We start from the raw sequence: 23,885 nt of genomic DNA, 5'->3' as shown, positions 1-23,885 counted from the left end.
AAAGGTTCCTGGTGTGAATACACACATGCAATCGGACTGCAACAGTGGCGGTATGCACATACCATGGATCGGGTATGAATGAGGAATGAGTAAAAGCCTCTTTCAGTGCGTTTCCAACTTAAGTCCCGTTTCAAAATTAAAATATATTCACCATTCATCTACATGCAAGGTGTACATTACAGAAGATTGTCTTTAAAATTAGAGAAAAAAAAACTTTATATTTTGAAATTAAATATATAGGGCTACCTATATATGCCTTATGTTGATTGTATAATTTTACAGTATTAGGCTGTTATAATAGCGCCCCCCCCCCCCCCCCCCCCCCCCCCCCCCCCCCACACACACACACAATATGTTGTATTGGTAAATCTCACCAGAACAGCATGTTTTCCATAATCAATCCATCTCTGCATTGCAAAATTTGTTGATTCAGCACAGTTGAATCCATGGTTGAAACCAGCATGGTAACTGTATGGAAATGTGACCATAAATTCTCCTGCTTCCTGAGTAATCTAGTCCAGGGCAGAATACATTAGACTATCATTAACTTCCAATACACTTTAAAATAACTTCAAAAAGGAAAATTACATGATTGCTGAAACATACTTTTTCAAATGGAATGCCGTATTTCCGTAGAATTGAGGGAGATATAAGAGTCATCTTGTGTCTCAAAAAAGCTTCACAGTTCTGTGAGCTTCCAGGAAAAAAACCTGAATGCATGAGCACAGGTTAGAAAAAAACCTGAATGCATGAGCACAGGTTATATGTAGTCATACTAATTATTATTACTACAAAACGATAACAATAATGTTTATTATTATTATTATTATTATTATTATTATTATTATTAATGACAAAACATAAAACGGTAGACCGGACATAATCCACGCTTACTTACCTTTGGCTAGACGCTCCAATCGTTTGCCGTGCTCAGGGGGAACACAATACCTGTTTAGTACAACACATTATTAAACTTCTAGTGTTGTCTCTTAAAGGAAAATTCCAGGTTTTAGCACTTTAAGGCCATTTTCTGGTTTGTTTTGGATGAACTAGAGTGGTGGACACCGAAATTTTGACGATTGGTCCTGTCTCGACTTTTCTGACTCGTTTTGAATCGCCTTTTCACTTCTCAGGGTGGCTGGCAATGGGCATACTGTAGTAGGCTACTCAAACATGTCCTAAAACAACCCTTAACGTTCGTTTTCAAAACTGTGCAACTCACCGAGTGGTTAGTGGTGTTCGTTGATGTTCCAAAACAAGTAGCGTAGCGAAATACAGTTTCTGTCGTCTTTTATTTGGCATTTTGTAAAATCCCATTGATTTCTGTCATTGCACGTTGATATTACTGCGCCACCGTCTATGCTTCAGGTTCAAATACGAATCATACATTGCGCCGATATATTTGCTTTTAATAGTCAACGAACTCCACTAACCACTCGGTGAGTTGCACATGTTGGTCAGTCTTTGACATGGCCATAGTCAAGTGGTGTTTTTTGTTAAGAGTAAATGCTCTTTCAATCAAATGTTCACAGACATCCATTTGAGGTGTATGTTACAAAGAGGTAGGATGGTTATATATCTAGTATGCTATTTCAAATAGTCCAGTGTAGGGAATGAATTGTCTACAAAAATAAGCTGGCCTGCTTGTTGGCTAAAAAGTTTCTGAATCTACAACACTTAATATAATAAAATCTTGTTGAAATATCTTGTTGAGGATATGAAACCCACTGTCTTTTGGAACTCACCAATCCTATTCTATGAAACAAAATGATACCTATGCCATTTCTATACAATGAAGGGTGAACAATAAAACATAAAAACTATTTTTACCAGGATTTAGGTTCTCCAAAATGTAGATAGTTGATGCTGTAGAGGTCCATGTCTTCAGTATGCCAAGCAAATGTTGTTTTCCACATGCCAAAGTACAAGTAAGGCGTGTTCACCCCCTCAATCGTGATTCCACTCTCCCTCTCCACTGTATCTAAGATTGTTTGAAGGCAACCCACGTTCCACTCCTTGACAACCTTAACAACAACAAAAAAAACATTTGTCTTTACTGCCAAACTGAGTCTAAATTTCCTTTAAAACAGTAGGCCACAATAACATATTGTGTTGTGTTGTATCGATCCACTATATAGGGCCTAAACATAATATCGACATTACATACAGTACATGCCATTTGATTGGAGGCCAGTATCACTTTGTCCCACAGCAACATTAAAATAGTTCAGATTTGTGTACATTGTTTCTGTTAATAATGTATTGTATTAAGTGTCCATTTCATTATAATATTCAGATTTATAATCTTTTGGCTTGACTAAAAAATGTTAAAATACAGCCTTTCTGGAATGGTTCAGGAAATGCAAGGTAGCCAAGATGGCATTTTTTTGAAAGAAACAAGATCCACTGACAACTAGTCTGTATACCAATGTGTACAATGCACATTACATATAACCTTAAAAGTCATTACAAAAGTTAATTCAGTTTAACACTCACTGGGTCATACAATGTTCCATTTACATCTGCACCATAAATAGGAGGATTGAAGGTCACATTTTTCCAGTATTTTCTTTCCAGCTCTTCAAAATTGTCATAGTGTGGGCTGCAGAACCTTTGGGTAAAAACACATACCATGGCAAAGATTAGTTAAGGATGTACAGTGAGTTGAATGGGGCAAGCTGAGCTTTATAACAGCCTGTAACGATAAATTGTATGTATCAAAACCGAAATCACGACACACATATCCACGAACCTGTGTCGCGGTGTGAGAAGGCAGAATCGCGACACACCGCTTCCAGTGTTTCCCGCAGCGCAGGCGGCCGCCTAAGCAACATTCGTCTCCCGCCTTAACTACCTGTAGCCTACATTGTCCAAAAATAAATAAATAAATAAATAAATCATAATTTCATAGCTCTCGTAGCTTTCATTGAAGAGCTATGCCTGCGACTTTATCAAACAGTATAGAGATTGCTAAGACACGTGACCAAGATCATGGGTACGTTTGGCCGTTTGCATTGGTTTACATGGGCATGGATTGCCGCGGATCCCCAAAATGCTTTGCGTTCACCCATAGACTGTCTCCAGAATAAGTCCCGCCTCCTAACTTCCGTATCCATCCAACCTTCGGTCGTCAAATGTCTATGGGAAATAACATGGCGTTTTGAAAGATCTGTAGGTGACAAAGTAGAAAAAGCTGGTGGGCAGATTGGCCTACACACTTCTGCCATCTAGTTTCCACTGGATTTTTTGATTGTCGGTGCCATTTAAGTAGTATAGTCTATAGTATACTACTTAAACGGCACCGAAAATAAAAAAATCCAGTGGAAACTGGAGAGGTCTATAGGAAAATGCCATGATGACGACACATTCTCAATCTCTCTCTCTCTCGCTCGCTGGACACACCCCTCAGCATGCACACATTAAATCCAAATTAAACAATCGTGAAAGGCAGCCACCCTATAACGGCAGCGTCCATTGAGACTAAATAGTCGTTGACTGATCCCATCACTTATGAGAGTGGCAGAGTGCACTGCACGTACGGTAATGGTTAGGATTCAGCTCACAGCAGCTGCCCCGTCAGGAAACATATTATTGCACTTTGAGATCAATATCAGAGGTAAAGTCCTATGCAAATATAATGTATGATTATTCTTTGCATCATTACAACATCTGGATCTTAATGATTGTATGTGAAAACAAAATCTTATAGTTTAGAGGAAAGCAACTATGTTAGAATTATACATTTATTGTCACAGAAACAATGCAATTGTGCAAAACAGACCAGCATACCAGGCCTCATAGCATTCATCCTGCAGTGAGAGAGGGGATAAGAGAACATACAGTATCATGAGCTTTCCACGCCAACCGAACCACTACTCACGGATGAAGGGAGATGTGGAGAGGGAGTACCCGAGCCCTGATTTGAACCTGCTCCCCATGTACCGCCTGTACAAGGAAACCAATCCAACATCCACTACAAAGTTCTGGCTCTATAGGGACATATTCAGGCAGCAGAACCTCAGTTTTGGGCAGCCAAGAAGTGACACTTGTGAAAAATGTGACGCCCTCTTCTCAAAATTAGCAGCTGCTACAACAGATGGAGAAAGGTCGAAGATTGCAGCCAAGAGGGAGCTTCACCACCGGAAAAAGCACACACAGTTGCAGGCTGACACAGAGTGGGCCAAAGCCAATGATGACTGCCATGTAATTTGTATCAACATGCAGGGGGTAGTGCACACGTCAAACCTGACACACTCCAACGTGTACTATCAAAGACAGCTGGCCAACTACAACCTGTGTATCCAGGGGATGGGCACTGACGATCCTCTTACAATGTGGCTCCGGCATGAGGGCATCGCTCACAGAGGTTCCATCGAGGTGGCAAGCCGTCTTTTGAAGTAGGCAGAAACATCTTTCGCTCCCCTAGCCCAGGCAAAGGAACAGAAGCTCATCATGTATAGTGACCGATGCTGTGGGCAGAACAACAACTGGCGAGTCCTAAACCTCATGGCCCTGCTCGTATCTAGAAGGTACTTCAGTCAGATAGAGCAGAAGTTTATTGTGTGTGGTCACTCCTTCCTTCCCTGTAACCGTTCCTTTGCCACGCTGGAGAAGAGGCGTAAGGTGTCTACTACCTACACCCCAAGCGATGTCGCTGAGATGATCCGTGGAGCCAGCAGCAGCATCCATTCAAAGTGATTGAGATGCAAAGTGCGGACTTCAGGCAGTTCCCTGATGCAACACTGAAGCGTCCATCTGGCTTCCTAAGCACATCCATGATGTGGTTGAAAGTGACAGGTAAAAAACTAAAGAGTTGGGTTTCTGAGATTAAAATCATGGGGATATGTGCGTGAAGGAAGAATCTTTATTGAATTTCTTGTTGAATCATGATTTCAACTGAGGGTTATGTAAATAGAATATTTCAGTCTTTTATTTTGTATAACTTTATGGAACACTCCAAACACCTGTTTTTGTGGAGTGTTGGAGTATTGTGTGTAGATTGATGAAAAAAAATTAAAAGAATCCATTTTAAAATCAATCTGAAAAATAACAAAATGTGGAAAACTTGAAAGGGTCTGAAAACTTTCCGGTTGCACTGTATCTATGATGAAGGTTCATTTGAAACATTGTTGAACGTTCAGATGAACATGGTGACATTTTTGTGAAATTCATTTAGTGTCAACAACATCCTCACATAGCCATCAGACCAAAGACTGTTGGGTACCATTCCAACAGATCATTTGTTGTGTCAGTGTGCCAGACATCTATGGACGCAGTGCTCGCCAATACAAACTTGACCAAAAGGACCATGACAAAATGATGTCACTGCTTCCACAATTTCTTGGATAATAGTTAGACACTATTCAATTTAATTTTCAATGACTTATTTTCAACAACCTAGCAACCAACTGAATTATCATAGCAACAACCTAGCAACCACCACAGCAAGCAATATGATTACCCCAGCAACCATCATAGCAACCGTTTTCTTTTGCATAGCAACCACCATCACTATGTCAACCTAGCAACCACCATAGCAACCAACAAGATTACCCTAGCAACCATTATAGCAACCACTTTATTTTGCATATCAACCACCATATGTTCCCTAGCAACTACCAGGCAACCAACTGAATTATCATAGCAACAAACCAGCAACCGCCACTATGTCAACCTAGCAACCAACATGAGTACCTTAGCAATCAGCATAGCAACCGCTTTATTTTGCATAGCAACCACCATATGTACCCTAGCAACCATATGATGTACCCTAGCAACAACCTAGCAACCACCACTGAAATGTCAGCCTAGCAACCACCATAGGAACCCACATGATTACCCTAGCAACCACTTTATTTGGCATAGCAACCATCATTATTGCTATTACATTATACACTATTGTAACTATCTCTGCATTATCTGTTTTAACTCTGTATGGTATTTTAAGATCATATTTTTTGCATTTTCATGCACTGGTAATTCCATGGGAATTGCATTTCTAGTTATTGTTGTTATTATGTAAGGGTGTATAATGTATAGAATGCTGGTCATTATTGGGAAAATAAGTCCCGACAGGGCACCCTGAAGGGACTTATTTTCCCAATAATGACCGGCGTTCTATACATTATCCCGCTTATTACACGGCTACTTGCCAAAACGAAAACTCCCCACGATATGACTTTATCCTACATAGCCTAGCCTATTTGTTACCGTTCATTGTGGCATTTGCTGAGAAACAAATAGTTTGCAACAACACACGCTGAACTTGAATTAAACATTCTTTAGAACACAGCTGATCAACCCTCTGCTTTCACTTTTGAATGAAGTTCCAGTCTTTTTCTAGTGATATGAAATACCTGAATTAGAAGCACAAACTCCGCACTATTTTTTTCAGAGGTCCTTTCCTCAGAAATATTGACCGCTAGAACTTTGGGAAATCATATTCAAGTCAATGGATCGTCCTACTTGCCTTGTGAAGAGCCGTGTAATAAATTATATTATAGATAGATAGATAGATAGATACTTTATTGATCCCCATGGGGAACAATATTATTATTATTATTTTCCAACCTATTCTTCAATAAATCTTTCAATCCTTCATGAGACATGTCAATAAATTATAAATAAAAAAAAACAATGACATAAATTATGAAAAATATTTGTTTAAATAATAAATTGAAAGATATATTGATGTATATAAATTACGGACATATGTATTGACCAATACATTGACACATACAATGATGAATTGACACATAGATTGATACATAATTAAAGATATGTCACAAAAAATCCTCCAAACTAAATGTGATTCAGTTTTCAGTCAGAATTTTCATTTCAAGCATTTCTTTAGGATGCAATGTTTCATGCCGATACAGGCTAATTGTATGTTCACTCAGAAATCCATTCTGAAAAAGCAAATCACTCGCCCAGAGACACTTCACTCTCTCATTCATTGACACACACACACACACGCACACATACACACACACACACACACACACACACACACACACCTCACTTACCCACTCAATTCAAGCTGCTACTCAGTGTTCAGGGGCCGTATTCACAAAGCCTTTTATCTTACCACTAGGAGTACTCCTAAATCGCACTAAAAGATTTTAAGAAGAGTTTTCTCTTAAAAGCTATTCACAAAGCCTTTCAGACCTACTCTTAGTAAGGAAAAATGACAACTCCTAAACTAAGAGCGAGTCTTCGTTCCTATGGATGACGTCATTACTCATGCACAAGCTTGACTGAAGTGACCACCTTGATTGGCTGATGATTGTAACGCGGGAATGATTCCAAACACCTCCCTTACGATGATGAGTGACAGGTGACAGGTCTGAGAATGCGTGCACTACACAACTGGTGCAAAGGACGGAAATTGATGAATAACTGAATAAAAAGGCCTAGCCTAAATGAATAAAGAGTAAGGCAAAACAAATAGCCTAGTAGCCTAATGAAACATAGGCCTACGGATTGATGCAGTAGGCTAGGCTATCTTTGCAACATTATTAAATTAACCTGTCACCATATACCTACGTTTGCAAAGAGGAGAATATTTTAATTTGATTCACAATGAAACGTTACATTTAATTTAAAGCCCCACCTATCCCTCATCGCTCTAAGAAAGTGGTAGGTCAAGCTTAAAATTGTCAAATGTATTGACATAATGACAAGTTCTAAATATATTCTCTTCACCAGAGTTAAAATCAGCTGGTGCTGCAGATATAATAATAAATAAATACATAATGTGCCATTGTAAATTAAACACACATATTTCTGTTTTCCAGCAACATATTAGGAAGCATAGGCCAATATTTTACAGCATTGTACACTATATTCAATGAAAAACCAACATGCTGGGATGTGATGTAGGCCTACTGTTTAATACACAGGATCACAAGAGTGGCTCCCGAAGCAGACGTTTCAGTCAGATTCTCAAAGGCATAATACTGTTGCGATCGAGTCGCCTGTCCCATACCTCAAGTTTTTTGGTGAAGGCAGTAATCTTATCTGCTAGGTGAGGTAGGTGCTCGTCTTTGCCTTGTAACTGGAGATTTAACTCATTGAGCTTTCCAAATGTATCGCTAAGATAGGCCAGCTTCGCCAAGAAATGTTCATTAGTGAACGTGCTTGCAGATTCAAACATGCTCTCTTCCTCCAAGAAGAGGCGACTCGGAGCTCAAACACGCGCGACAGCACTTTACCTCGGGAAAGCCACCTTGCCTCGCTGTGAAACAGTACAGCCTTTTGGTCAGCTACCATCTCTTCGCAAAGTGCGGAGAATAGACGCACTTTTAAGGGCCGGGTCTTGATGAAATTCACCACTCTCAACCTCGTTCAAAATCTCATTCAGGTTGTGACTAAGCTGCCTTGACACGAGCGCTTCCCTATGAATAACACAATGCGTCCATTGCGCATCGGGTGCTACCTGGGCCTAGGCTACAGATAAAAAAATAAATAAAAAAAAACAGTTTTTCACGTCAGCATGTCACCCCACCTGGCATGTCTCCAGTTTGAGAAACACTGCTGTAGGCTACCCTTTCGTGTCTTGGTTCTCGGCAAGTTTGATTCATTATAACCAGCCTTGTGCATCGTAGATGATGGCAATTTACACATTATCGATGGGGAAGTAGGTCTACATCTCATATTAGCCTACACGTCATGTTATCTTAAAGTTAAAAAGTTAAATGTTAAGAGAAGTGAATGTTGCTGGATTCATAGTAGCCTAATAACGAAGACAATGCCAGGCTGAATGAGACCTTAACTGAGGGTGATCTAATATTATCAAACGGTCTAGATTCTCGGCAAGTTAGTTATTAACCAAGCCTTAGGCTATTCTAGTATCGTAGATGATTGCGTTCATGGCAATTTACACATTATTGATGGGGAAGTAGCCTACATCACATAGGCTACAAATACACGTTATCTGGGTAGTTATAAAGTTAAATGTTAGAGAAGTTAATGTTGCTGGCTTCTGACCACGCATCAGGCTAGCCTACTTACTGAACAAGACCATAACCGAGGTATAGGCTATGCGTCTATGTAATCAAAACGGTTGTCTAGGTTCGCGGCAAGTTATTAACCAAGCCTTGTTTTTAGTGTATCGTAGATGATTGTGTTCATGGCCATTCACATATCGATGCTGTCAGATCGAAACAACGTGGATCTAATTTGATTGGATGTCGTGCCACACACACAGGTGCAAAAGGAGATAGAGCTGTCAGTGTTGTGTGAACATACTTTTTAATCTTTGGGTTCGAGGAAAGTAGCGAGTCTTTTCAAGTCAAAAAGTCCAAGTGAAGTCACGAGTCACTGATGTTAAAGTCCATACCTAGAGATTGGCATGGTTTTATTTCAGTTAGCCTAATAGCTGGTCCGATTTGCATTGAGAGATGATCTTATGGAAAGTACCCCATACTGCATAGGGATCATGCTGTATATGACCCCATTTCAGTAATATATTCCAAAGTCACAAGGACTTTGTGTTACCTCAGACTCTCCCAGGTGTTTAAGAGTGCAAACTCCACCAAAGGCAGTCTATGCATTATGGGGAGGGGCTTTCCACACTCATGCATTCTTTCCCATCACTTCACACTCGAAAAAAGATCTCTCACTAGAACACTGAACACAAAGATTCTCAGGGCACAGGTGGGAAAAGAAGAATGACTCACATTAACAAAAATGAATGTTGTACATGACAAAGCCCCTAGCTGAATACAGTGCCTCACACAGCACAGTGCCTTTATACAGTAAAGGCTATCAGTGATGTTGCTAAAAAAATGGCATGTCTAAGGTTTCTACCATTGTAATTTTGGTTTGAGTTCAAGAAAAGTCTCAGACTTGGTGAGGCTGCAGGCTGACCATGTTAGCTCTGGCATTAGTTAACTTTACTTTATGCTTCATAAAGACCTCTTTATGAAAAGACCTCTTTATGAAAAGACCTCTCCTGGACCACCAACACTGCATCACTGGCGAAGAAAGCTCAGCGCCGCCTGTACTTCCTGCGAAAACTCAGGCGAGCAAGTGCTCATCCAGCCATCATGACCACATTCTACCGAGGCACCATTGAGAGCATCCTCTCCAGCTGTATCGCTGTGTGGGGCGGAAGCTGCACTGAATACAACAGGAAAGCCCTGCAGCGCATAGTGAACACAGCTGGAAGGATTATTGGTTACACCTCCCACCTCACCCGCAAGGCGACCACAATTGTGAGTGATGCAAGTCACCCCGCTCACAATTTGTTTGATCTACTGCCCTCTGGGAAGAGGTACAGAAGCCTGCGCTCCCGCACCACCAGACTCACCAACAGCTTCATACACCAGGCTGTTAGGATCCTGAACTCTCTCCCCCATCTCCCCCCTCCACCCTCAGCTACATAACATCCTGGACTTTTAGACCCACAATGGCTGCCTTGCACTACTCCACTTGCACTACTCCACTTGTACACTTGCAACTTGTTGTTGTTGTCCTGAACACTTCTGAACACACTTCTGCTGATCTTACATAACTTGCACCACTATGCCACTTGCATACTTAGGTCAAACAAAACTACCTCAGCCATTTATTGGCCTGACTTTTGCACTATTATATTGACTGTCTACTGTATGCACAATTTCTACCAAATTTTGCTGCTCTTATTTCTTCATTGTATGTGCCTTCTTATTTTTACTTTTTATATTGTTTACTTGAATGTTATGTTTATCTGTGGACCTAATTGGTAAAATATGTCTTGTCTCCACCGTGGGATAGTAGGAAACGCAATTTCGATCTCTTTGTATGTCATACATAACTACAGTTGTGTGGATTTAACTCTGTGATATGTGGATAACTTTCAGTGGCTCTTACAAAGATACATTAGGTATCATTATTAGGTCATTGGCATTCAAGCTGACCAGTCTTAATCACTCTTTGCAGCAGGCCAATCTCTGATGTCAGGCTATATCCTCCACTCCTTAGTAGATTAACATGACGTTGACTTATGCATGTGTTTGCCATTATTTTATGAGTTGCACATGAAAGTTTTGTAGCTTATCTGCCAGCTGCATGTTGACCTATAGTATTTTTTTTAATTGCCCTACAAAATCCCAAAGTCAAATGCTATTTCTATTTCTCATCAGAAACAGGTGTAATGTATCACAAACGTTATTTACCAAAACTTCAGCAAGGCCTCTTTGCCGGAGTTTGTTATAATAACAAGATGTGGTAATAGTCTGCATGGATTGCAGAACCTGAACCCAGTTGTGGGTTTAAAGATACGGGAACAAAGGGTAGCGGTGTTGTGCATGTTGTGTGATGACACATACATAAACAACGACTCGTATGTACACAAGAATGTAACCCAACGTAACCTTAACTCAGCCTATACATTCAGTTCTCATGTATAATGCACATCCCTAATATAAGGTTTTTAAAAATAGTGGGAAAAGGGTGTATTTTACACAAATTTTTCCAACCAACATTGTAAATGTTTAATTATGTTTTCAGTGTTGTCAGTAATTCATTGTTTTTGTTCATTATTGTAATTCGGATGAAGATCAGACCCCATTTCAAGCCAAATGTATACCTAAATTCTGGTAATTGCAAAGGGCTTACTGACTTTTCTTATCACTATACACACATGTATAAGTGTGCATTTTAACTGCACTCCATGCTTGCATGAATATGAATTAAAAAAAGATGAAATTAATCAAAGTCTTACCGATCACTATTTGCAGTCTTGCGAAACTCTCTGACTGTCATGGCCTTTTTCTGGATGTTGTATTGGGTAAACAGACCTGACTGGCCTGTGACCACCTGCTGAATTGGTGCTGGGATTAACAGATCATCAATATCATCATAAGACTGTCGGGGTTTCCACTCTTTAGGGGGGATTACCTGGACACAATAAAGTTATGTTTTTTTAGCATAAACATGAACTCTGGAAAAAAAATATCACTTTCCTAATTCTCATCTCAAATAGGGTGGCCATTTCCATGCCAAAAAGGAGTACATTTTGCGGCATTTAGCAAGAATAATTACATAGGACTAGTGAATTCTGAAATACTCTCTTCATTGCAAGACAATTTGATCTACAACATATCATGATGTATGTGTAACAGAAGTGGAAAACATATTACTGAAAAGACAAAAAAACAGTAGCCTATTTGTATTTATTCAATACATTGTGGTGTCTGTTTCAAAAACTGACCAGATGAACCTGCCTTGCAAAGTGCACAGTGCCACAAAGCATTTCTGGATTTGCGCAAAAAAATGTGCAAATTTAGCTCACATGAAAATAAATAACAAATAAATGAATGCAAAAATACACATTTCAGTTCTTAATAGTGATGCACCAATATATCGCTTTTTTGCTGCCATCAGCCATCTGCGAAACGGCCGATATTAGTAGTTCAAACCAACCTATTCTAAGAGTGCAAATCTAAAAACTTTCCATAAGGGTGTAGCAGAGGGATATGCTAGATTAAAGTTCTTTTCTTTTTGAGGTGAAGTCTCAAGTCAAGTCTGAAGTCACTGTTTGTGCAAATGAAGTGCATCTCAAGTCCGAGTCTCAGACTCGAGTCCCCATCTCTGCGCCAGTTGCTGCAGCAAGCATGTTTGTGAGCCCCCATGTTCATGTCCCCAGCTTAAAGTGCATATGTCAGGTTAAAAAACATTTTTGACAAATGAAGGTACATGAAGCAAGACAGTAGTGAGTTGTGATGTCTCTTGAAAAATCAACTTTAAATACAATAGAACAATATTTACAGTTATTTTTATAACTGAATTTATGAACATTCCAGACAGTGATGACCTCATAAGAGGGAGTCCAGCAAAGTTGAGCATAGGGGAGAATGGGTTTTCACTGCATTTTCTTTTACACTTATAAGGCCAAAAATGTCCTCTATGACATACCAGTGGTTCATAAGCATGAGCCTGACTGGCAGGGACAGTTCATCCTAGGGTGTTTTTGTGAATGTACATGAGTCAAACGTTTGTTTAAAAGCATAATTACGTCTGAAGCACCACTTTCAAGCTTGTCCGTGTTGTCGTTTTTGGGTCAAATGGAGTTTTGAATGGGAACTATTTTTTGATACATGATTGCGTCAAAATCGCTATTTTTAAAACACTAAGAAGGCTCGACACAACATAAAACTTTGATCTTAGTATCATCAGTGTCTCTACACATGAACTCGAGCATTGAGAACATTGTTCGTGTACACAGCGTTCACTAAAAGAAAGGTTTTGAACAACTCACTTGGATTTTCTCCTCACCGCCATCATGACAGTCAAGGAGTGAGTTGTCCAATACCTTTCTTTTTAGTAAACTATGTGTACACTAACAATGAAACCTCTCTCATAGGAAACGGAACTTTACATAAAATAAAAAGTACTAATATCTGATGATTATTAAAAAGTTAAAGTGGTTACAAATATGGGAGTCCTACCACATAGACCGCAACAGTACCGCCCACTGCTGATTCCGGAAGTAAGAATTCAATACAATTTCTTCATTGACAACTGGAGTATAAGCCATAAAACCATAACCGTCCATGGTAGACCTTAAACCAGCTATGACATGACTAAGCGATTGCACATGCTCATATTAAGGCCAAAAGTTAATGGGGCATCAACCTTGTTTTGAGAAAAAAATGTTTTATTTGCGATTTAACAGAAAAGTACTACACTACCCAACATCCTAACGTGTAAAAGCTGGTAAAAGCAGAGCCTTTCATTGGTAGAGATCGCCGTTGCCTTGGAAATGTTTATGCCACTGTTCCCGCGCCTGTCGAGGCTGTCAGAACTAATGTGTGGCCAGCCGATAAAAAAGTTTCTCATCTTGAAAGTTGAATTTACTCAATGAAAACCATAAGAAGTCAGTCATCTTCTTGTGTGAGATTAAGATATAAGCATGTTAAACTATTGTTAGGCTGCGAATGTTCGAAATGTGCAAGTTTGAAAAGGCTCATGGGATGGTAGTTCCTTCACTTGGAATTTAAAATATGTACACAGTCTTGTACCTTCGCCTTTATTTTGAAATGATGCGTTATGATTATGAGTCACGTCCTAGCTGGTTAGCCTACCTAAATACCTAAGGCTAAATACCGGAATTATCCTTTAAGCCAACTGATGCGGTGAACTACGAGGTAGCGTAGGCCGCTCAAAGGGCCTGTACTTGTTTGGAACATGCTGATGTTAGGCACTTTTGCGAAGTCCTCAACTCCTGTGTTGCCTTTCGAAGTAGGCTACTCGACAGGTTTGTCTTTGACAGGGTGCTTTGTTTCCATGTGGCGTTTTAGTTTCTCTCATGTGCCAGCAATCCACTGCACACCACACACTGGGGTTTCTGTCCCTTGTTGTCCTCAACAAAAGTAAATTCATACTTCAAATATTCAGGGTTATTTTGCCATATTTATGGCAATGACTGGCATACAAATAATGTTTATCAAAATAAAAGGTCAGACATTAGATCTAATAGCGTTTTTTTTTTTTTTAACCACAAGCTCCGCGACCCACCCAGAACGGTTCTGCGACCCACTTTTTAGACCCACCAGTTAAGAAACACTGGCCTAAGGCATGGTCTAAAACTCTTTATACGGATTTGTCCAGACGGTGATTGGAGAAATGAATGGGAAACTTACTTCCCGAAACTAAGCTCTCTCGAAAGGGAGGCTGGACTGTTGAGTTTACGGGTTGTGTTTAAACAGTCAAACCTTTTCTAAACTCTAAAATCTAAGCAGTCGTACAGAAAATAAAGGGCCCTTATACCAAAGGCTAATTATCTTGTAAGGGCATACAAGGTTGTACAAAAGCACAGAAATCAAATGTCATGAGTTATGTTAACTAAATTTGAACAAGATAGGTGATCCAAGGCATACACAGGGGACACAACTGACACTTACTTTGGCCAACCCAGCTCTGTGTGCTCCTTGTGACTCCATGTAGGCGATGTACTGACTGAAGTTTCCAAATTCTTCTTTGCTAGGATAGAAGGTCATAATGCCTCTAGACCCACAACTAGACTCTGTGGCCATCATGACAAAAGACCTGCAAAACAGATGTGAAAACGCTTGTAACGTGATGCAAGAATAACATGTTTAACATCATTGGGGAATAGTCATGGCTTAAAGGTTCTAGAGAAGCTGATCCTAGAGTTGAACTGGCAAGAAATATTTGGGCAGGGTACTACTACTACTACTACAACTACTACTACTACTTGCTGAAGGTGTTCAAATATCAGGGTAGTAGCATTAAAATCAGAAGTCCAAGCCTTGTAGAACCCAATAATGTAACAAAGAATGTAGTACAGACACTTTTTAACCCAAAGCAACTTCCAACAAGGGAAACAATCAAGGTAGAGTGCAATAAGCTGCTAAGTTAGTGCAGCAGTAAGTGCTACTGCCATACAGTCAAGAGTCAGTTTTAGTCAGGTGGTAAGTGCTAGAATTAGCTAGTCTAGTTGTAGGTAGTGCTACAAGAGGAGATACTCTCTGAAGAGCTGGGTCTTCAGGAGGTTTCTGAAGGTAGAGAGGGATGCTCCTGCTATGGTAGGAACTGGTAGTGCAATCCACCAACGGGGAACAACAGATGAGTAAAGTTTGGATTGCCCTGAGCATATGGGTGCCAGAACCAGACGTCATTCATCTGAGGAGTGTAACGGTCGGGAGGTAACATTAGGGCTGGGCAAAAAATTGAAAATCAAAAGGTTTTTTATTCAAATTGATTTATTTTTTTAAAAATCGATTACTGAAACATTATCTGGCATATGCTATGTCAAAGGCTATAAATGATCTGGCATAAGTGTGTGTGTGTATAGCATAGGCTATGTCCAATGTCTCTAAACCTTATCCAGTTGCTGATGGGCAGCAAAATAAGCAGGATCTGATGTCAAAAGTAATGGCACTCATTAATGAGGTCATCCATAATAGTGGGGGGCCTTAAGCACATAAATAGGTCATTTTGCGCAAATTCTTCTAAAAGCGCCAAATTTGGCACAGATGTAGCTCAAGTTATACTGAAATGATTTAGCTAGGGCGCCGGAGCCAGCGGCCCTCAGGGCCAAGATGGTGGCCAAATCCAATATGGCCGCTACCCGAAAAGGGTTCTATAACTTTTGAACCACATAAGGTACAAATACAAACTTGATGTCTTTTTCAACTTAATTGATCATTGGAAACACATAGGAATGTTTATATTTATGACCCAGTAGATCTGGACCACTTAATCCTCCAATTCCAATATGGCCACTGTCCAAAAAAGCAGTTTTGACTGTAGACTGCCAGCGTCCTCTTCTATGTAGTGGTATGCTGGGGTAGCCTGACTAGCCACACCCACATTAAAATGTAGGGTCTGGGCACTCACCATTGGCAGTGCTCAGTCCGAGGGGTGGGATGATCGGTTGTCTTTCAAATTCCCTCTGCACACAATAGGACAGCGCTATGAGTCCCATGTGAATTCCCACCAGCGGAGCTAGTTGGCTAGTTCAAACTTTTGCCAACTCAAGCTCAACTCGTGTCACGCTGTTCACAAACAGCAACATCCATCGTCTTTGTTTTCAAGTATCAGGGAATTCAAGCCAAACCGTTGCAACTCTGCCATCAATCATTACGTTAAGCCCGCCTAACGTCTCTATACGCGATTTGATTGGCCTGATAGAAGTTTCAATTTTCCAGCTCACAAGCCAACGGAGAGTTGCTAGACTAGCCCTGCCGCTAGGGTGCGTCTAGATTTCTAGGCTAATGCTGGGGAGGAAGGATGCTGGGCGACTCGACAGGCTGGTTAGGAAAGCTGGCTCTGTAGTGGGAGCTGAACTGGAGTGCATCACTTCAATATCTGATAAAAGGACCCTGAACAAACTGATCAATATTTTGGACAATGAGTGTCATCCACTCCACAGCACTATTACAAAGCAAAAGAGCTTGATCAGCTGGAGACTTCGCTCACTGCCTTGCACAACAGACAGACTGAGAAAGTCATTTGTCCCCAGGGTCATTGAACTGTCCAATGCTTCACTTAAGGGAAGAGGAGAGATGGACTTCTCCGCATAGTCTGTCTGCCTGCCTCTCCACGTTTGTGTACTGTCTGTCCACTAACCACTTTTTACCACCATCTTACTGCTTCCCTGCTTGCGTGCTATATTAGATAGGTAAGATAGATAGATAGAGATTACTTTATTAATCCCAAAAGGGAAATTATGGTGTAATTAATACTAACATATGCATAACCCCTCCCTTCATCCCACAGACAGATTGTGGCCACACTTACCTATACCTATACTTAATACTTTATAATCAATACTTGTGTAACGGCTGTAACCCTATTACGTCAACCCATTCTTGCACTGATATAGTTTTTCTATAGTTTTTTAATATTACCTTGCCTACTCTCTTATATGTCAATATTTATTTTATGCTGGTCTGTAGACTTTATTCCTGTTGGACTCATTTGCACCATCACCATGACACTCACTCTCACAGAGCACCTTACCTTACTTTGCACAGAGAATCACAGGCTCAGTCCCTGCCTCAGTCATTGCAAGCGCCTCATACTTAATCACCCCTAAGCACACTATGTGGATACTGTTTTAGACTCGATTTAGATTTAGTGTTATTTAGTATAATTTGTATTTTAGTATTTTTTATCTTCTAATGTCCTTATTGCTTAGTTGTGTTTTTTATATTATTTACTTTTATTACTTTTTCTGCTGTTAGTGAATGTTGTGTGTGTGATGTCTTTATGCTACTGAGACCTTGAATTTCCCCTTGGGGATCAATAAAGTTTCTATCTATCTATCTAGTTACACCCCATTGTTTGCGCCAATTTATCTACAATAAGCCAGTGGTTCCCAACCTGGGGTCCGCGGACCCCACTAGGGGTCGCCAGAGATTCCAGGGGGTATGCATAATGTTGTCTGGGCTGAGGTTGTAAGGTTACCAAAATGATATTTGTGCACATTAAATGTATAAAATCCCAATAACACGCCCAATTGGATAATCAAAATTCTGTATAATCCAAATTAACACATATTTTTGTTCCACATTTAAATTCATGTAGCTATTTATTACCTCTGACCTCTGAACTTAAGCAACCTGCAGGTCGGGCTACAGTAGGCTAGGTATTGGTAATTCATCCCCGGACCCCGATTGTTGAATAAAACAATGTCTGAGAAACGTAAAAGTACCGATGATTCATCTGAATCAAAGAAGAAAACAAAGCAATATCTTGAGCGTTACCTTGATTTTAGTTTAATTGAAGGACAGGACAGATTTCGGCCAGAATGCATCATTTGTTGTGAGAAGCTAGCAAATGGCAGTATGAAGCCAAGCAAACTGAAACGACACCAGGAGACCAAACACTATGAGACTACTGGTGAAACTCGAGAATATTTTGAGAGGAAGAAGCAATTGGCACTATCAAGAAGATCCACGGATATTAGAAAAGCTTTTGAAAGAGCGGGTAGTGATTTACACAGAGCCACGGAGGCATCATTTGACAGTTCGCTGTTGATTGCGAAGGCTAAAAAGCCACACAATATAGGAGAGCAGCTAATCAAACCCGCCTGCCTGAAAATTGTGGAGAGGCTGTGTGGATTGCATGTTGTTGATAAAAGTGAAAACAATACTGTGAAAGACAGAATAAATAAAATGGCTGCGAACTGCCAAAACCAGCTGCATGAGAAGCTGAGGAATGGTAACTTTGCTATTCAGCTGGACGAAACGACAACCGTGTCAGACGAGTTTCCTCATTGTTTATGTGTGCAGTATATTGATGGTGAGGACTTGAAACAATCTTATGTCTACGAATCTAGCAACAACAACAACAACCAGCCAGGATATATTCATGGCTGTGGACTCATATCTCTCATCCAACAATTTTGCCCTATGAAAGCCTGGTCGCATGTTGCACTGACGGGCCGCTGCAATGATGGGCAAAAACAAGGGGTTTAGCGGCCCCCTGAAGGAAAAAGCCCCAGGGTGCGTGATTTTCCACTGCATGCTACACCGGCAAGCACTGGCAAGTAAAAAATGTTCAGAAGACCTTAGCAACACCCTGTCAACTGTTGTTAAAGTTGTAAACTTTATTAAAGCTCACCCAACTAACAAGAGACTTTTTGCCCAGCTGTGCGAGGATGAAGTGCATCAAACACTACTGTTACACACGGAGGTGCGGTGGTTGTCGCGTGGACAAGTGCTTGTGCGTTTTATACTGCAAGACAAAATCAAGGAATTCTTGCAAGATCACAATTGACCACTGTGTGAACAGCTGACTGATGCGTTTTGAATCAAAGCGGCATACCTGGCGGACACGTTCACGCTCTACAATGAGACGAACAAGCGGATGCAGGGACCTGAATCTAATGTCATACCGTGCAAAGACGCCCTGGGCGCTTTTGTGCGCAAACTGGATTACAGAGTTGAAAAAATGTCAAAAGGGGAATTACAGCACTTTCCACTGCTGCTGAAGCAGTCTGCTGGCACTGTGCGTGCGTCTTTACGCACCGAGTTTACCTGGCACCTGAACCTGCTCCGTGAGGAGATTAAGAGCCGCTTTGCAGACATCGTAAGTACTTATCAAAGGAAGCGTAGGTGCTGGACCCCTACATTTCCAACCTCAAGGATGAATACCTCGGCTGTGAAGATGAGCTTTGTGACCTTCAATCTAATTCTGTGTCAAAAAAATATTTACAGGAAACGGATACAAAAAGTTTTGGATTATCAAAAGACAAGCTATTGCTCCCAGACTGGCCAAACACGCAGTAACCAGGGTTATTCTTCCCTTCAGCACTACATACTTGTCGGAGACAGCATTCAGTGCCCTTGGGACAGTAAAAACAAAAGCCAGAAACAGACTTGATGTCCACCAGAGGGGTATTTCACAAAGGCAGAATTAAGACATCCAAGATGGCTATTTCTGTAAAACAGCAGGAGTAGGCGTGGTAGACAAACTGAATGCAAATTTACGTATGCACCCACGTGTGAGTGCTTCCTTGTCTCGACACGCAACATCATTAAAAAAAAGCTCTTGCCACTGCAAAGATGCACATAGTATGACATAGTATGACAGCCGTTTCAATCAGCTGCTGTGCTGCTCGAGTGTTTTGCTAAAAAATGGAGGACAACACGATCAACCTGTGCGACATGAGAGAGACGAGTGATAGGCCCTAATAACTTGGAGTTTGATGTGGAAGTAGGCCTACTTCGGGTTTTTGGTATATCAAACTATGGAGAAGAACAAAGCAGTAGGCTGCGCAAACGAGTTCTACGTACTGTAGGCGAAATTTGTTTGACATTTCTAATTGTAAACACAGACACAGCTACGTTGAAGCCTGCAGTCATGTTTGTCACTGATGTAATGGCAGTCCACTCGGCTTATTGTGTTTCGAGAATGTTACACTCCTGTTTGTCATTGTGCACGAAACTTCACACCAATAAATCATCAGAAATATTGCTGGCTTGCGTCTACAAGCGCCCTCTTTACGTTCGTCCTAATGCCTGTTAGTTGTTGTTTGTGGATTGGCCTATATTTAGTGTTGAAAATGGAAACGTCTTTAGACATGAAAAATCGATTTTACAATCGATTCAATGAACACTTATGTCTCAAAAATTACAGCCCTAGTCACAACCATCACACCTGATATCACATCCTTGGTAAAAGGTATGCAAGCCCAAGGTGGCCATTAGTTTATGAATGAATAAACTGGCACAGAGTAAAAAACAAAGGAATAACCTGTTTATTGTTATTTATGTTTATTGTAATTAATACACATAAATGTGTAAAGCTGTGTCCCAGCCTGTGTTGTTGACATGATGTGCAGGTGAATATCAACAAACTTGTTTAAGTCCCCTGTTTAAGTTAATTGTTTGAAGGAGAGCTGTATATATACAGTAGGCCTCGTATCTTCCTTATGTAAGAAGGTACAGTCCACTCTGTACATCTGTTCAGTTGTTAAAGGAAAACTGTTAAAGTTTAATGTTTAGCTCTCACGAAAAGAGACATGGTTAAATGTCCTTGAAGTTATTATTTCTGTTCATATACACCTGGTGACAAACAGAAGGAAAGAAAACTATATAGATACTGATCTTAACAATGAGTCGTTATCTTTCTGTTGTAATGAGTTGGACCTATTCTGTTTGGTTGTCAAAAATTAAAGTGTGTGTGTGTGTGTGTGTGTGTGTGTGTGTCAGTGATGCACCTGATAACATAAAAAGGAAGAAATTTGTCTATATACAGTGTAAAACAAGGAGAAAAATAGAAAAAACCTACGAGTGCTGTTTATTTTTGCAAATAAAAGTTTGTAATTAATCACTTTATTCCTTTTGTGTTTGTATGCGGGTAAGAGTTCGGGTAGGGGGCCCTGGCTTGTCTTAGACACAGGCAAGGGGGCCTTCAAGGAGAAAAGGTTGGGAAACACTGCTCTAAGCGATGCTGGGTAACGTCACTTCTGTTGACGTTCAAACAAAACAGAGAGCTAGCTCGCTACTTCCTCCCCCTCCCTCCCGGGTTGTCCAAAGAGATAGCTTTTTTTTACAGTGTATTCAGGACACAGGCAACTAGTGGATGGTGAGGTAATGTTTGCTGTAAGTGACAAAAAATGTTTTAGCCTAAAAAACGTATGACATCGCTTAGAGCACCTTTAAAGATAATCAGGTCGCTGCCATGATTTTTTTTTAATTTCATCTTATTACAGATTCCTTGTTGAATCGGTACCTCCTTGAAAATTCCTCAGCATCAGAAAACTCCATAGGGTTGAGACTAGGGCTGGGCGATATGGCTAAAACAATATAAGTATTTCATCTCAGCTGATATCGATAATTATTGATTTAAAAAAAAAATCTATTTCAGATAACAACCAGAAGAAAAAAATGTTCAACTTAAACACTTTTATTTTAAACTTAACCTTCCTCTGATTTTAATCACCTCAGTTATCAATCAAAGCAAACAGGGAAAAGAAATAGCAACACAATCATGAAAAACACTCAAATAAATAAATGTGCACATAAGTCTGAATGAAAAGCAGCACTGGTTGAAGCCTGGAAATATTGTAAACAAAGTAGCTTAATTTGCTAGTTTATCATAGTCTACTGGTTAGACTGTTCAGTTTCCCCACGTGTGTTTAAGTTTCAAATGAATACTTTTTCTCCTTGGGACAGGCCCTGTGGCGACTAAACCCGAGCCGTCGGTTCCAAAACACCAGTTACCAGTTAGTTCAATAAACCCTGTGTTAGTTAACCTAGAGTTCTGCGCATTCACAGCGAACTTCTAAAGGCATCATCTATTGAGAGTCGAATCCATGAGTGAAACCGGCAAAACGAAGAGCACCGTATTTTTCAGAGGCGGAGTAGCAAGTTCTCCTCGAGGCTTACGAGGAGGAGAGAACTGTAATAACAAAAAAAGAGCAATAGCTGAGCGTCTGCCAAGGAACGAGACCTTGCTTGACAGAGAATAGCCTAACTGACCGTGTGTAAATGCATAAGTTTAGGATAGCCTATGAATGTCAAAAGCACAATTAAATAATTCAGTGGACATTACGTATTGTATTGATTGCTTTGAATGACGCTTTCTTAAACTAGCCTACCTTGCCACAGATTGAGTGGGCCATAGACTCCTTGAGAATCCCAAATGTAATTTTCTATTTTAACGCGGATTCCGCAGCTGTGGGCCAAGTTAAACCTTTGCGCTCCAGCATCTGAAGGGTGATGAATGTCGGAAGGCATGGGTAGCCTATCCTCTATCCCCCAGTAGCATACCCATCAAGTTCTCCTGTAATTGCACATATAATTAAGTTACAGCCTACACATTAATTAGTCTGTAGTGGATCTGATAATATTCTAGTAAGGTGTAGGCCTGCCCTAACGCACCCTGTTGAAATATTAGGTCATATTAGATTCCCGGTACATCCTGGCATCGTGTAGGCCTACTGGGCCCACCATTTCGGCTCCACGTTTGTGATAAGATGTGAAGCATCACATATCTGGCAATTATTCAAATAAAAATGTGTTTTAAACACCAACACCATTAAGAGAGCATCCAAAAATAGAAGTGGCCTATGACCTATCCATTCGATCTTAAGGACATTCTGAAAAAGCCAAAGCCTGTTAATTGAAAGCTCACCAGCTAAGACAGCCTATTGTCGGTGCACATTTGGAACCTTAATATGTGATGCCGACACTTGATCCTCGTGGGTTTGTGTCCAGGTAAACGAATGAAGCTGCACCTGCTTTAGCACAAGGCAAACTTTACGCACCGACCGACAGCTTGCCGATATGCTCTGCGTCTTCAACACTACAAAAACTCCCAGTCGGAGAGCGATCGTCGATGAACATAATTTGGAGAGTCAAAAATTGTAGCCTATTAAAAAACGATTTTATCCCAAATGCAATCAACATTCTTAACCAAACTTAGTGACAACACACATACCTGGCTGAGCTGTTATGCAGTCTATATTTTAACTTATTTATTCATTTTCTATATGTTTTCCCTTTTTTGTATTGTACTTGTTTTAATTATATCTTCAATGTATCTGAGATGTTGTTTGTCCATCTGTCTATGTCTGGTGAGCCAAAGACAAATGTCCACTATGGTGTAGGCTAGCTAGCCTACATTAAAGATTTATTTTATTCTTCTAATCCACCATGCTTAATGTAGGTATGGAGAATGCTTTTCAAGTAGCCTATATTTAGGATTCAGCTGAAAAACTTGCGCCCTTGAAAAACTGGTTTGGAAAAGAAAGGATAGGCTATCATGTGATATCATGGTCTTATCGCCCTCGCACGATGAATTGCACGGATGAATATAACATGATTTTGTGCTTCTTTGTCAATCAGACCTTCGTCAAAATAAAACGCCATTGTGTGACAAGTGTAAAAATAGCGGCTTGGTTGAACATGCACTGAAATAAC

The 23,885-nt window shown here is 40.4% G+C and overlaps 1 protein-coding gene across 4 annotated transcripts in view; it reads right to left on the bottom strand.

Moving 5' to 3' along the window:
* kdm4ab (lysine (K)-specific demethylase 4A, genome duplicate b) overlaps positions 1-23,885 on the bottom strand; it is a 58,294-nt gene that overhangs the window by 32,675 nt on the left and 1,734 nt on the right. The window contains exons 2-8 of one of the 4 annotated variants that reach the window (XM_042086649.1): positions 14,889-15,033; positions 11,708-11,883; positions 2,497-2,611; positions 1,831-2,024; positions 899-948; positions 607-710; positions 375-512 (exon numbers count right to left, since the gene is read on the bottom strand). In XM_042086649.1, the coding sequence (XP_041942583.1) occupies positions 375-512; positions 607-710; positions 899-948; positions 1,831-2,024; positions 2,497-2,611; positions 11,708-11,883; positions 14,889-15,023 (912 nt within the window). In that variant the 5' untranslated portion in view covers positions 15,024-15,033. Of the gene's footprint in view, positions 1-374; positions 513-606; positions 711-898; positions 949-1,830; positions 2,025-2,496; positions 2,612-2,752; positions 2,862-7,025; positions 7,045-11,707; positions 11,884-14,888; positions 15,034-23,885 lie in introns of those variants that run through there. The other 3 variants (XM_042086650.1, XM_042086651.1, XM_042086652.1) reach the window with 3 other exon arrangements.

This window comes from Alosa sapidissima, chromosome 3, assembly GCF_018492685.1.
Source record: "Alosa sapidissima isolate fAloSap1 chromosome 3, fAloSap1.pri, whole genome shotgun sequence".
Lineage (NCBI taxonomy): Eukaryota > Metazoa > Chordata > Actinopteri > Clupeiformes > Clupeidae > Alosa > Alosa sapidissima.
The sequence above is the reverse complement of the archived record's forward strand: the minus strand, read 5'-3'. Positions and strand labels throughout refer to the sequence as shown.